The sequence below is a fragment of the Chiloscyllium plagiosum genome, unplaced genomic scaffold (assembly GCF_037043375.1).
Source record: "Chiloscyllium plagiosum isolate Xiang-an unplaced genomic scaffold, Cpla_swu_hap1 HiC_scaffold_22, whole genome shotgun sequence".
Taxonomy (NCBI): Eukaryota; Metazoa; Chordata; class Chondrichthyes; order Orectolobiformes; family Hemiscylliidae; genus Chiloscyllium; species Chiloscyllium plagiosum.
This window is the reverse complement of record NW_028270160.1, coordinates 13,417,226-13,430,223: the sequence shown is the minus strand read 5'-3', so window position 1 is coordinate 13,430,223 and position 12,998 is coordinate 13,417,226. Positions and strand designations below refer to the sequence as shown.

The 12,998-nt window shown below is 40.8% G+C and overlaps 1 protein-coding gene across 2 annotated transcripts in view; it reads right to left on the bottom strand.

The window, feature by feature from the left end:
- The window catches only part of mms19 (MMS19 homolog, cytosolic iron-sulfur assembly component), a 68,604-nt gene extending 57,690 nt beyond the window's left edge, over positions 1-10,914 (bottom strand). The window contains exons 1-3 of one of the 2 annotated variants that reach the window (XM_043712980.2): positions 10,821-10,860; positions 10,341-10,417; positions 195-243 (exon numbers count right to left, since the gene is read on the bottom strand). Coding sequence is in view for 1 of the 2 variants with exons in the window: in XM_043712978.2 (XP_043568913.2) it covers positions 195-243; positions 10,821-10,905 (134 nt within the window). In the remaining variant the exon portion in view is untranslated. Of the gene's footprint in view, positions 1-194; positions 244-10,340; positions 10,418-10,820 lie in introns of both variants that reach the window. The other variant, XM_043712978.2, reaches the window with a different exon arrangement.
- Between the last annotated feature and the right edge of the window lie 2,084 nt (positions 10,915-12,998).

Sequence of the window (12,998 nt, the reverse complement as noted above, 5' to 3'; positions counted from 1 at the left end):
CCTGAAGTATGCAGTACTGTGAGACCCACATCCTACCAACAAACTAACTTTAGGAAAGTGAAGAAAGAGAGGAAAACACACACAGCAACAAAACAAAAGGAATCAATCAATTGTTTTTTACTGGTCTCTTCCACTCCGCGAAACAAAGACAGAACTAATTAAATTAGAAACTGAACAAGGATGGTTTGCATTACCCCAAAGCTTCCACAATTTCCAGTGCAGTGCACTTCCCATCAATGACACCTGAAAGGAAATGAAACACAGTTAATATTAGATGGAGGGGGCATCATACTCTCAATTCCTGTAACATGTAATTTTGAAGATATTTAAATTATCCAATTATTTCATTCTTTAACTGAGTTGTTAGAGAATGCTGGTAAAGTACAGAGTGCAGGTAACATTCTATCTATTCCCACCTTAATCAGTCTGCTCTTTTCAGTTGTTATCGGATATTTGTGCACTTCCAGAACTTTCTGGTTTCAAGTATCAGAAAAGAGCAACATGGAAGAGGCATCAAACAATAAAAATTACAGCCAGTTACAAATTCTCATTCAGATTATGTCTACAAGCACACTTCTTGCAATGGCAACCACAGGTAACCTTGGACTGGAACAGCAGTGACACAATGGTTAAGGTCAGGCTGTCTGCATTTTCTGAGGGCTTGAAAGCCCTCTGCTCAGCGTTGCACTGTTCAATAGAAAATACACCAGAACTGCGCAGCTACGACAACATTACGGAAACCAGCCAACATAACAAATTCTCATTTATAACTGATTGCAGACCACTTCACCAACATAAAAATCACAAATCAATAATTGTCAACAGATGTTAAGCTTGTGAATATGTGCATTTCTTCTAAGTTTTACTGAATAGTAGTTGAGTTCCTGCAGAGTCGTACAACATGAGTCAGGGCAAAACGTAATTTTAAAGTTACATACTGTGACCATGTTTATATATTTTAGCTTGGTAATAGAGACTGTGTAAATAATTCAAACTAGAGTTATATTGTCTCATCACAAATGGAACTGTAGCACCTCTGGGGAGAGGTGGGTGGAAGATACAATTAGTGGGACATATAAATGTGGCCAGTCTCCATTCTAAATGCAAACACATGAATTTGTAACAAGAAAGGACAAACAGGAAGTGCAGGCTCGAGATTGTGCTGTTTTATCAGGACTGGCAAGCAATTCAATTTAGTCTAATTACAGGGCCAACCAGAAACTAAACCTTCAATGCAAAGATAAAGAATGATTTGGAAATGCCGGTGTTGGACTGGGGTGTACAAAGTTAAAAATCACACAACACCAGGTTATAGTCCAACAGGTTTAATTGGAAGCATACTAGCTTTCGGAGCGGCGCTCCTTCATCACAACCACCTGGTGAAGGAGCAGCGCTCCAAAAGCTAGTGTGCTTCCAATTAAACCTGTTGAAAGATAAAGAAAGTCTCAATTGTGTCAGACAGGGGTTTCTTTCCCTATTACTGAGACAAAGAGAATGAAGGTCACCACTGCAACGATTCCATGCTTGTTCTCCAATGCTTAAACAACATGCAATCTGCTGCATAAGCAGAAACTATAAAGAATAAAATCTCATCAATTTGTTATTTTTCCCAATGACTACTTTGGAAGAAGAATGCAACTTCAGTGGTTGACAAAGGATCACCTGCTTTTTAAAGACATTCCTCCTCCTTCAGGAATGACGCAGAAACTAATGAAGAAACAGAGAGGAAGGCAGCCTCCTGAAAAAGCAGGCCATTGTCCAAGCCTGTTTCAAGAGGGCCAACATCATACCTGTGCCTAAGGCGGCTCATGACTACCGCCCAGTGGCTCTAACTTCGGTGCTCATGAAGTGCTTTGAAAGGCTGGTCATGGCAATAATCAACTCCAACCTCTTGACATTCTCCAATTTGCATATCAGACCAACTGATCCATGTCAGATTTCCTATCACTTGCCCTTCACTCCTCTCTTGAACATCTTGACACCAAGAACAGCTATGTAAGAACCCTACTCTGACTACAGTTCAGCCTTCAACACTATTATCCCCTTGAGACTGATTATTAAACTTAGTGATCTCAGACTAAGCCCCTCTCTCTGCAACTGGATCCTCAGTTTCCTGACCCACAAGCCACAATCAGTGAAGATTGGGGACGATATTTCATCTGCACTAACACAACACTAGAGCCCAAGAGTGCGTACTCAGCCCCCTACTATACTCACTGTACAGCCATAACTGCATCTCCAAATACCAGACTAATGCCATTTACAAGTTCACTGATGACACCACCACAGTCGGTTGAATCTCAGATGGCGACAAAACAAACTACAGATGGGAGGTGGAAGACCTAGAAAAATGGTGCACTGAGAACAACTTAGCACTCAATGCCGTCAAAACCAAGGAACTCATTACTGACTTTTGGCGGGATGTTACCCATGCCCCCTACACATTAACAGCACAGAGGTGGAATGAGTGGAGAGTGTCAAGTTCCTGGGAGTGGTCATCCACAACAAGCTTTCATGGACTCTTCATGTGGACGCACCAGTAACAAAGGCGTAACAATATCTCTTCTTCCTCAGGCAGCTGAGGAAATTTGGCATGATGGCGAATATCCTTGCCAACTTTTATAGGTGTGCCATCAAGAGCATTCTGTCTGGGTGTATCACTACTGATAAAGCATTCAAGATCGGAGACAGTTATAGAGAGTGGTGAACTCAGCCCGGACAATCACAAAGGCCTCCCATTTATAGAATCCATCTACCAGGCCCGCTGTCAAGAAAAGACCGCCAGCGTTCTCAAAGATCCATTCCACCCTGGCAATGCTTTTCTCCAACCTCTAACATTGGAGAGAAGGTACAGAAGCCTGAACACATGCACCAGCCGGTTTCAAAACAGGAGGGTTCTACCCTACTATTGTTAGAATACTGAATGGTCTCACAAACTCTTCACATCTGTCTGTACCTGTGTTTTTGTTTTTGCTGCTGTTTACCTGTTATTTACTTATCGATGCCACTTTACTACGTGACCTGCCTGCATTGCTCGCAAAGCAAACCTTTTCACAGTACACGTGACAATTCAATTCAACTCAATTCTTGCTTCACGGGCAGTAGAAATGGAACTTCAAACGGTTTAGCCTGGACAGATTCAGAGTCGGTATGTCAATTCAGAATCGACTGTACGACGACATTTCCTCCCACACATTCTGCTAGAGAACAAAGTAGAAGGAACCACACTGAGAAAATGCCATTATGTCATAGGCTGTTGCATTTCAGATGATATAAAATGAGACATTGCCTGTTTGTTGGATGAGCACTTAGAATGACAGGGCTATGGACGAAGTCCATGTAAATGGGATTTGGGGTTTGGGGGTCAGTATAGACATGGTGGGTTGAAGGACCTGTTTCTATGCTGTATTATTTCATGACCACGTTCAGGTGGACAGAAGTAATCCTCAGTGAAGAGCAGGGAGTTCTCAATGCCCTAGGCAACACTCATTATGATTTACAGGATGCTGTTATATTTGACTAAGCAGCAACACTGATGAAAATTTCTAAGTAATTTGTAGACTGTGAAGAGATATAGGACATCTTGAGGATGTTTAAGCTGCAGCACACATGCAAGTTTGTTTTTTCTTTCCTTTCTAATCAATATTCAGGAAGGAAGTAGATTTGAGGTTAAGAGCTGCATCTTTCAGCTTACACATCCTATATAAGTATATTTGATAAAATATCAAGACCAAGACCAAAACATGATTCATTCTTGGAATACAGAATGTGGGCACATGACTGCTTTGCCTAAAATGAAATGCACTGCAACAAACTTCTCACTTCTATGTTTTATTCATATATATTTATCCTCCATAGCTTTAACTAACACGTTTCAAACAAATAGCCCTCTAGAATTTAACACTATAAAATACTATGTAACAAGAGAGGAATGTATTTTCTAATCATTATTTGGTGCATTTAACGAATTGTGATTTTTCACTGAAATGCACAGGAAAATGCATTCTCATTCTTACTTACAAACCTCTCCATGACCTCAGCCCCCAACCTCTGCACTCAGCCTGTGCCATTCAGTTGTCCATGTCTGGTTCCCCGGCAATGCAACTGATTAAATTGCCCATTCCCTGTGCACATCTTCAGCACCATTATAAAGGAGCATTCACTCAGGATCTCCCTCTGTGCTAACCAATATTTACTCCTCAATCAACAATGCAAAAACACAATCTGATCATTATATTTCTCCAGATAGGAGTTTGCTGTATACTAATTGGTTGCTAGCTTTCTTACATTGCTACAGTAATGATGATACAAAAAGCAACCAATTAGCTGGGATGCATGTTGCAATATACCAAGATCAAGTCAGGCTTCATGAATCTAAGTTATTTCTTTTTTTTATAAGTACTCTTCAAATCCTAATAACATTTTGAGCAATGAACAGCTTAGTTTCACTTATGACAGTTGTAACACCCCCTGCCCTATGGAAATCAGCAAAGACTGGAGAGATGAAGTGCCCATAGCTTTTTAAGCATGGTCCCTTGTGTCATTATGACCCAGCTTGCAAATTCACACAACTGGCAGCAACACAGATTTAAATAGATTCAGAGTTCCTTCTTAAACTGAGTCCATAATGAGTTTGTTTTGCTATTGCCATCAGCTGCAAGAAACCAGTGTCAGAATCCCACAGAAGTAGCAGGACATTAATAATGAACTAAAAGCAGCTTGTAAGCAGGTAACTGTATAAACAAACACTTTCATGCATTCATATATTTGGTGCAAGTATCACCAGTAACAGAGGTATGTCATAACATGTTCAACAGATTGATTAAAAGTGTTTCAAGGAGTCTGATGATGCAGTGGTGTTATCCCTGCTGCCAGGCCAGAAAGCCTGGATCAGTCCCACTTACTTGGGGGAATCATACGTCTGAAAAAGTTGACTGAAAATAATTTTCATGGTTCCTTTCAGAATGTCAACACAGCCTAATGTACTTACAGTCAAAAACTACTTCTGAAATGAAGTCACTGTTACAACAAAAAGCAGGGAAGCCAGTTTACACACAGCAGGCTCCCTCTAATAGCGACAATGACTCGGGTCTTTTTTTAGTGACATGGATTCAGAGATTGATATTGGCCAATCCCTTGTACTCCTGTGAAATAGCTGCAAGAAATCTCATGTTTATCCAAGACAGCATATGAGGCCTCAGTTCAGTATCTAGCCTGAAAGACAGAGCTTCCAGATGTACATTTTTTCTGCAATGGACTTTTTTTCCAAGTCTTCGCACTGTAGCTCCACAGAGCCTATACCAACAATTCCACGAAATAAGGTGAAGGAACAAGCCATGGGTGGTTGCAGGAGCAACATTTAAGAAAAGAATATCTCACCATAGTACACCCCTTACTTGAAAAACAGACCAGAGATGTGCACAGAAGGAATTGAGATGCTTCATCTTCCCACCCTAGTCTTCCACAGTTGAGCCACCTCTCCTCAGTGTCCTCTCCTTTTACATCAAGTGCTGAAATCTGCTGCCCAATAGACTAACTTTCGACAATCAATGGACTATATAGGATGCCTGATCAGCTGATCGCTTGACTCACATTTTCTTGAGAATAATGCACAACTAGCTGTCAGAAATCCAACTATAGAGGGAAATGAATAACTATTTATTGCTCCAAATGCACCTTCGTTTGGGTTTTAAATTTGAACTGCCTGACATTGCCTAGTAGGGTGGTGCTCGGATCAACGCTTGGACTGCAGCTATTCAAAATACATGTTCATGTTTTAGCTGAGCGAACTTAATGTTATATCTCCAAGGATGCAGCTGACACAAAGCTAGGTAGAAGGTGAGTTGTGAGGATACTGAAGAGATGCATCTGTGATTTGGACAAGCTGAGTGGGCAAATGCATGGCAGATGAAATATAATGTGAGATTATCCACATGGGTGGCAAAAATAGCATGGTTGATTATTATTTTAATGGCATTAGATTGTGAAAGGGGGGGATACAACGGGGCACAGGTATTCTTGTACACCAATCAAAGTAAGTGGACAGGTGCAACAGACACTGAAGAATGCAAATGGTATGTTGGCTTTCATAGCAACACAATTCAAACACAGGCGCAGGGATGTATTGTTGCAATTGTACCAGGCCTTGGTGAGACCACACCTGGAATATTCTGTGCAGTTCTGGTGTCTTTATCTGAGGAAGGATGTTCTGGCTATGGAGGGAGTGCAATGAAGGTTTACCAAACTAATTCCTGGATAGACAGGACTGACACAAGGGGAGAAACTGGATTGGTTAGGACTATATTCTGACCATAGGACTATTGAGGTCAGAAGGAGGAGTGGGATCACAAAGAACCCGATAAAATTCCAACAGGACTAGATAGGGCAAAATACAGGAAGAAATATCTAATGCCCTGGGGGTCCAGAAACAGGGTAAGCCATTTAGGACTGAGATGTGGAGAAATTTCTTCAAATATGAGAGTGATGACCTTGTGGAATTCATGACCACAGAAAGTGGTTGAGGCCAAAGCATTGAATGTTTTCAAGGAGGTGTTAGATATAATTCTTACAGCAAAAATGATCCAGGGATTTGGGAGGGTCCTGTGGGGGACGTTCAGCATGATCATATTGTACAATGGAACAGGCTCAAAGGGCTAGATGGCATACTCCTGCTCCTATCTTTTGTGTTTCCATATCTCTTAAGAAATGGAGATGTGTTTCCTTATAAGGGAAAACTATTTAGTCACTATGAAACTCGCAAATAAGTTCCTCCTCAGGATAATAGCTACCAAAGTATTTATCAAATCTGTTGCTGTTTCTGAAGATATGTGTAATTTCAAATAAGTAGAAAAAGCTATCCACTGACTTCAAAGATTTTCAAACAAAATATGCTTGTGAATGCTGTACTCTTAGAAATAGAGTACGGAATGCAATCAAGACTTAACTCTTGTATGCAATGAATATCAAATATTCCTCAGCACTTTTCAAGAACAGCAGCTTTATTCACTGTGCCAGCTAATCAGTAACACTCTCAGAATCAAGTTCAACCACAAAGATGCAGCAATGAGTCTCAATGCCAGATTTAGGAAAGGACATCAGCCTGTAGCGCAGTTGCGATTGATCTTTATCAAGCAAATGCAGCAGGATAGTGTACAATGTGGCTGTCAGGTGAACATAGCCAGCCTATTTGGACCATGACAATACTAACATTGAGGGCTAGAAGAGCAATATGCAAACCTGGAATTACAATTTGAAAAGGACAACACTTGCAGAAATAGATGCAAAACATTGCAAATTATGTAAATTTGAAATAAAAACCACCATTAATGAAAATACTCAGGTCAGGCAGCATTTGTGGAAAGTGGAACAGAGTTAATACTTTGAGTTGAATATGCTTCTTCTTCAAAACGTCTTGCAGGAGCACTGCCAAGAGTTAAACAACAGAAGAAAATGCCTGCAAAAAGCAAAATTATATTGAAAAAACTTTTCTGATCTGAAAGAATAATGGGTGCGTTGAGTGAGGCCTCTTCAGGAGTGCTGTGTCCAGTTCTTGTTGCCCTGTTACAGGAAGGATATGATTAAGCCAGAGAATGGTCAGAAATGATTTAACAGAGTGTTACTGGGAATGGAGATTTTGAGTTATAAGGCTAGACAGCCTGGGACCTTTTTCACTGGAGTGTAGATGGTTGAGGGGTGACCTTAATGAGGCTTCTAAAATCATGATAGGTGTAGATAAGGTGAGTGACAGCTATCTTTTCCCTTTTCAAGGCTAGGCAGCTTCAAGGCCAAGGACATATTTTTAGTGAGAGGAGAAAACTTGGTAAAAAATCAGGAGGGGCAACCTTTTTGCACAGAGGGTTTATTTGTGTGCATAATGAACTGCCGAAGGAAGTAGTGGATGTTGGTACAGTTACAATGTTTAAATGACATTTGGATAAGTATATAAATAAGAGGAATATAGGCCAAGTGCAAGCAGGTGGGACTAATTTAGTTTGGGATTATGGTCAGCACGGACTTGTTGGAACGAAGGGTCTGTTTCCATGTTGCATGACTCTTTGACTCTGGAAACGGAAAGTTTTTTCAATTTCTAATCTAATTTTCTCCATCCTGTAAACACTACTCAATGCCAACATATATTATTCCACTGAAATTTCATGACATTCACAATTTTAAAAACTGCAACATCAAGAAATGTAACATGTAGCAGATTGCTGCCCCAAGGCACAAATCATTGTTGCTGGCAATGCAGTGTTAAAGAGTTATAAACTCTCAGCCATAAGGAAAGTTAAGTGAATCAATAATTTTAAAATCAATACTGCATTATGGCTGTCTGTGAAATTCCAGTAAAACAAGCCATTATTTTGAATTCAAAGGTCTCGTCTCTCTATTTATGCCGGATCCAGAAGCGTCAAGTTCCAGAAATCAATTTTAATGAAAGGTAACTTGACACTTTGAAACTGATTACCCATCCCACACAGTATCCATTTTTTTTGAATGAGAGAAAATATGGAAAGATATCAAAAACAAATAAATAAATTTACTATCTAAAAACAAATTTTAAAAATGCCATTTTTAATATTTCTATCTGAATTGCAAGAACAGTTACAAACTTGTCAAATGCTTCTCATTCAAAGTGACAAATGTTTTCTTTCTGTCCAATTTCACTCTGTTTTCCTAAAAGGGTGTACTCCCCTAAATAAACACAGTTCCTCAGAAACTGGTTGTAACCGTGACCATCCTGCATCGAGTACTGATGTATTGAGCCCAAAGGAACTTACAAAAACATATTCTGGAGGGATCATGGGCTCAAGTGTGGAAAACAGAATTTCAGTTAAACTAATTTGATTCAACTGGCTTTTAAAGAATCAGCTTTCATATTGATACTTACATGCAGTCTGAAACATAGGAACAGGACATTGTGATAAAACAGATTAAAAACTACAAGGAGAAGAGAGCCTCAATCCATTTAGATATCAAAAATCCAAGATTAGTGTCACTAGGTTACCAGTAAGGACAATTTCTGTCTCCTTATTCAAAGACAGATATATGTTTGTCTTTAAGGGAGTGCAACAAAAATTTATTGCATGTGATTTCTGAAGCAAGGAGGATGTCCAAAGAGAGATGCAATAGACTTGGCCCATTCTCTTCGGTGTTTATGAGAATTCAAAATGTGTTGCTGGAAAAGCGCAGCAGGTCAGGCAGCATCCAAGGAGCAGGAGAATCGACACTTCGGGCATGAGCCCTTCTTCAAGAATGAGAATTCAAAATCTCATTGAAACCTAAAGGTTTTGAGGGGTTTGACAGGGTAGATTCTAGGAGGATGTTTCCCCCATGGCAATCACAGTATCAAAACAAAGGGTCAGCTATTTAGGAAATTAGGAGATGCTCCATTATTGACTTTATTCAAAAAGAGAAGGATTGATTTTTGAACACTAAGAAAATCAAGATAAATGTGTGTAATATAAGATAGAGTTGGGTAGATAATCTTACTGAATGGTGAAGAAAGCTCAAAGGTTGTATGGTCATATCTGCTCCATTTTCTTATGTTCTTATGTGTAAATAAATATAAAATTGGAGTCGTAAGATCAAAGGGGTCAGCCAATTTTATATCATATATAAAGTTTAGATCTGTTGGCATCAACATAAGCTCTGTGGTGCCAACCTCCCAAAATAGATGATCAACTCTAGAAACTCTGACTCAAACAACAGTGCTGAAACATTATCCAGGCCATCTTTCAGACAAAACTTTAAGCCGAAATCTTTTTTGCCAACACGTTGACGCAAAAGGTTGCACAGTTCTATGTGAGGAGTACAGGTTTTCTTACAGAACAGTTGAATACTTATTCCACAACATCACAAAAACAAAATGCATAACCACTAAATTCAAAGGACCTTACAAATTGTCAGATCTGTTTCGTTCATGACAATAAGCAACAAAAATGTAATTCACTGTTTTGAACATCTTGAGATTGGGAATGCATTGTAAAAATACTAGTTTTGAGTTTTTTTGATGTTACAAAACATCTTGGTATAGTAAGACAAAGGAATATTGATAGTTTAATTGAAGGACAATTTATCTTTAATGGATCTGGTTGTTTAGTGGTTGTCAACAAGGCCAGCAACATTCCATGAAATAGGGTAAATGTGAAACTATCCATTTTGGAAGGAAAGAATGTCTTTTGAAATACTGAGTAACTAGACAAAGTCTGGATCGAACTCAGTTTGCATATCTTCAGTACAAAATTTAGTAGATTTTGAATATTAAGGAATTTGGTAGTGGAGTGGGATGTTGAACTTGAGATAGATTATCCATGATCGGGTTAGAAGCGTTAAATACTTACTTCCATCGCTTATATTTAGGCTTGCATTTGTATAACGCCTTCCACAACCCTTATTATTCACATTGATTTGTAGTGATCTAAAATTATAAACAAGGAGGTATGTCAGAAAAAAAAGGTGTATTCTTCTATTTCAAACAGGAGGGAACAGGAAATAAATACGAGCGGAAACAAGTTGCTTGGTTTTGAGGGCTGGTTGCCAAGTCAGACACCTATTATTGACCAGATTTACAATGAATCAGGTCGGTTCATCTTATTTCATGAACAACCAGAATGCTGAACAGCTCGGGAAGGCCTAAGTGAGGGCTGTCTGGCACAGAAGAGATACAGATCCTAGTCAGGGCACTGGGGTCCATGCGCCGTTACCAGGGTGACAGGGCCAGGCAGGTGGCGCCTACTCCTCACCCAGGACCCCTCCACAGACATCTCTCCTTCTCCCAGGCCAGACAGGCTCTCTACAGCACCTTGCACTTCCGTTCCTACCTGTGGCTAAGTCCTTGGCCGCCCCGTCCTGCAATCCACTCACAAACTCCTCCACCAACCCGAGCAGCCTCATGTCGGCCGCCATGTTCCACCGCCGAACCGCGCAGGCGCAACGAGATGGATGGGTCCGTCACGTGACCACGAACTGCACTGATCACATGATCAGACTCAAAGTAATACGTGTAGAAACTCCTTCACTTGGTATTTTTGAATTTCACTCCGTTAGGCAAAGGCAACAGAAACTGAATTCAGTGTCGATGATAAACACTTTTAATTACACGGTTGTTTGGTTGTATCACTATTATTGAAAAAATTAGAAATGAAGTCGTACAATTTTTTGTAAAAGTTTTTTCAACAATGCTCAAATCACAGAATAATTACAATGTGGAAGAAGGAGATGCTGGTGTAGTGGCAATGGGCTTTTGTTCAAATCTCACTGCAGCTGGTGGGGTTTAAAGCTAGTCATTGTAACTATTGATTGTTGTAAGTATCTGGTTGACTAATATACTTTAGGCAAAAGTGAGGACTGGAGATGCTGGAAAGCAGAGTTTAGATCAGAGTGGTGCTGGAAAAGCACAGCAGGTCAGGCAGCATTTGAGGAGCAGGAAAATCGACGTTTCGGCAAAAGCCCTTCATCAGGAATGGAAGCAGGGAGCCTCCTTGCCTCCATTCCTGATGAATGGCTTTTGCCCGGTTTACTCCGGGTGCTCCAGTTTCCTCCCACAGTCCAAAAAGGTGCAGGTTAGGTGAATTGGCTATGCTAAATTGCCTTTGTGTTAGGTGAAGGGGTAAATGTAGCGGAATGGGTCTGCGTGGGTCCCTCTTTGGAGGGTCGGTGTGGGTTTGGTGGGCCGAAGGGCCTGTTTCCACACTGTAAGTAATCTAATCTAAACTCAACATCCCATGAAAGGATAAAACGAGGCCATTAGGCCTACTAATAAAAATTAACCTCTCCAGCCTGCTTATCATACAACAAAATGATAGCTCAAAAGGTGACCTTTTCAGGAACAGAGTTATTGTTGCTGTTCAAATTGAAATAATCATCTCATTTTAATTTATTTTTAAAAAGGTCAATTTGATCAAATTTAACTCAAAATTATTTTTTTTAAAAATGAGTTTTGAATAATTCCTTAACACCACAGTATTCCAGGCAGAAGGGCTAAATTTGAATTTTGTTCCATTTGTTCATGGGATATGCTAGCATTAATTGACAATCTTGAGTTGCTCGAAGGATCAATCACTTTGCTGTTCATCTGGAGTCATGTTTAAGTCAGACCATGTAAGGACATAAGCAGGAGAACATGAGGATTGCAGATACTGGAGATCAGAGTCAAGAATGTGGTGCTGGAAAAGCACAGCAGGTCAGGCAGCATCCAAGGACCAGGAGAATCGACATTTTGGGCATAAGCCCTTCATCAGGAATGAGATTTGTGGACCGGGACGGAGTTGCTGAGAGATATATGGGGGGGGGGGGGGGTTTGGCAGCAAGGTAGCTGAAAAGCGATAGGTAGATGAAGGTGAGGGAGAAAGTGATAGGTCGGAGGGGGAGGTGGAGCGGATAGATGGGAAAGGTGATGGGCAGGTCAGGAGAGCGGTGCTGAGTTGGAGACTTGGGATTGGGATAATGTGAGGGGAGAAGGGAAAATGAGGAAACTGTTGAAATCCACATTCTTCTCATGTGGTTGCAGGGTGCCAAGGCAGAATATGAGGCATTCTTCCTCCAGGTTTTGGGTTGTAATTGTTTGGCGGTGGAGGAGGCCCAGGACCTGCATGTTCTTGATAGAGTGGGAGGGGGAGTTGAATTGTTCAGCCATGGGCAGTGGGTTTGGTGGTGCGGGTGTCCCAGGAATGTTCTCTGAACTGATCTGCAAGAAGGCGTCCTATCACCCTGATGTAGAGGATGCTACATCGGGTGCAACGGATACAGTAGATGACATTGGTAGAGGTATAGGTAAATTTCTGTCGAATGTGGAAGGATTCTTTGGGGCCTTGGACGGAGGTGAGGGGAATGGTGTGGGCGCAGGTGTTGCAACACCTGCAGTGGCAGGGGAAGATGCCAGGAGTGGGCTATGGGCTGGTGGGGGGTGTGGACCTGACGAGGGAGTCGTGGAGGAAATGGTCTCTCCGAATGCTGATAAGGGTGGAAGAGAAATATATCTCTGGTGGTGGAGTCTATTT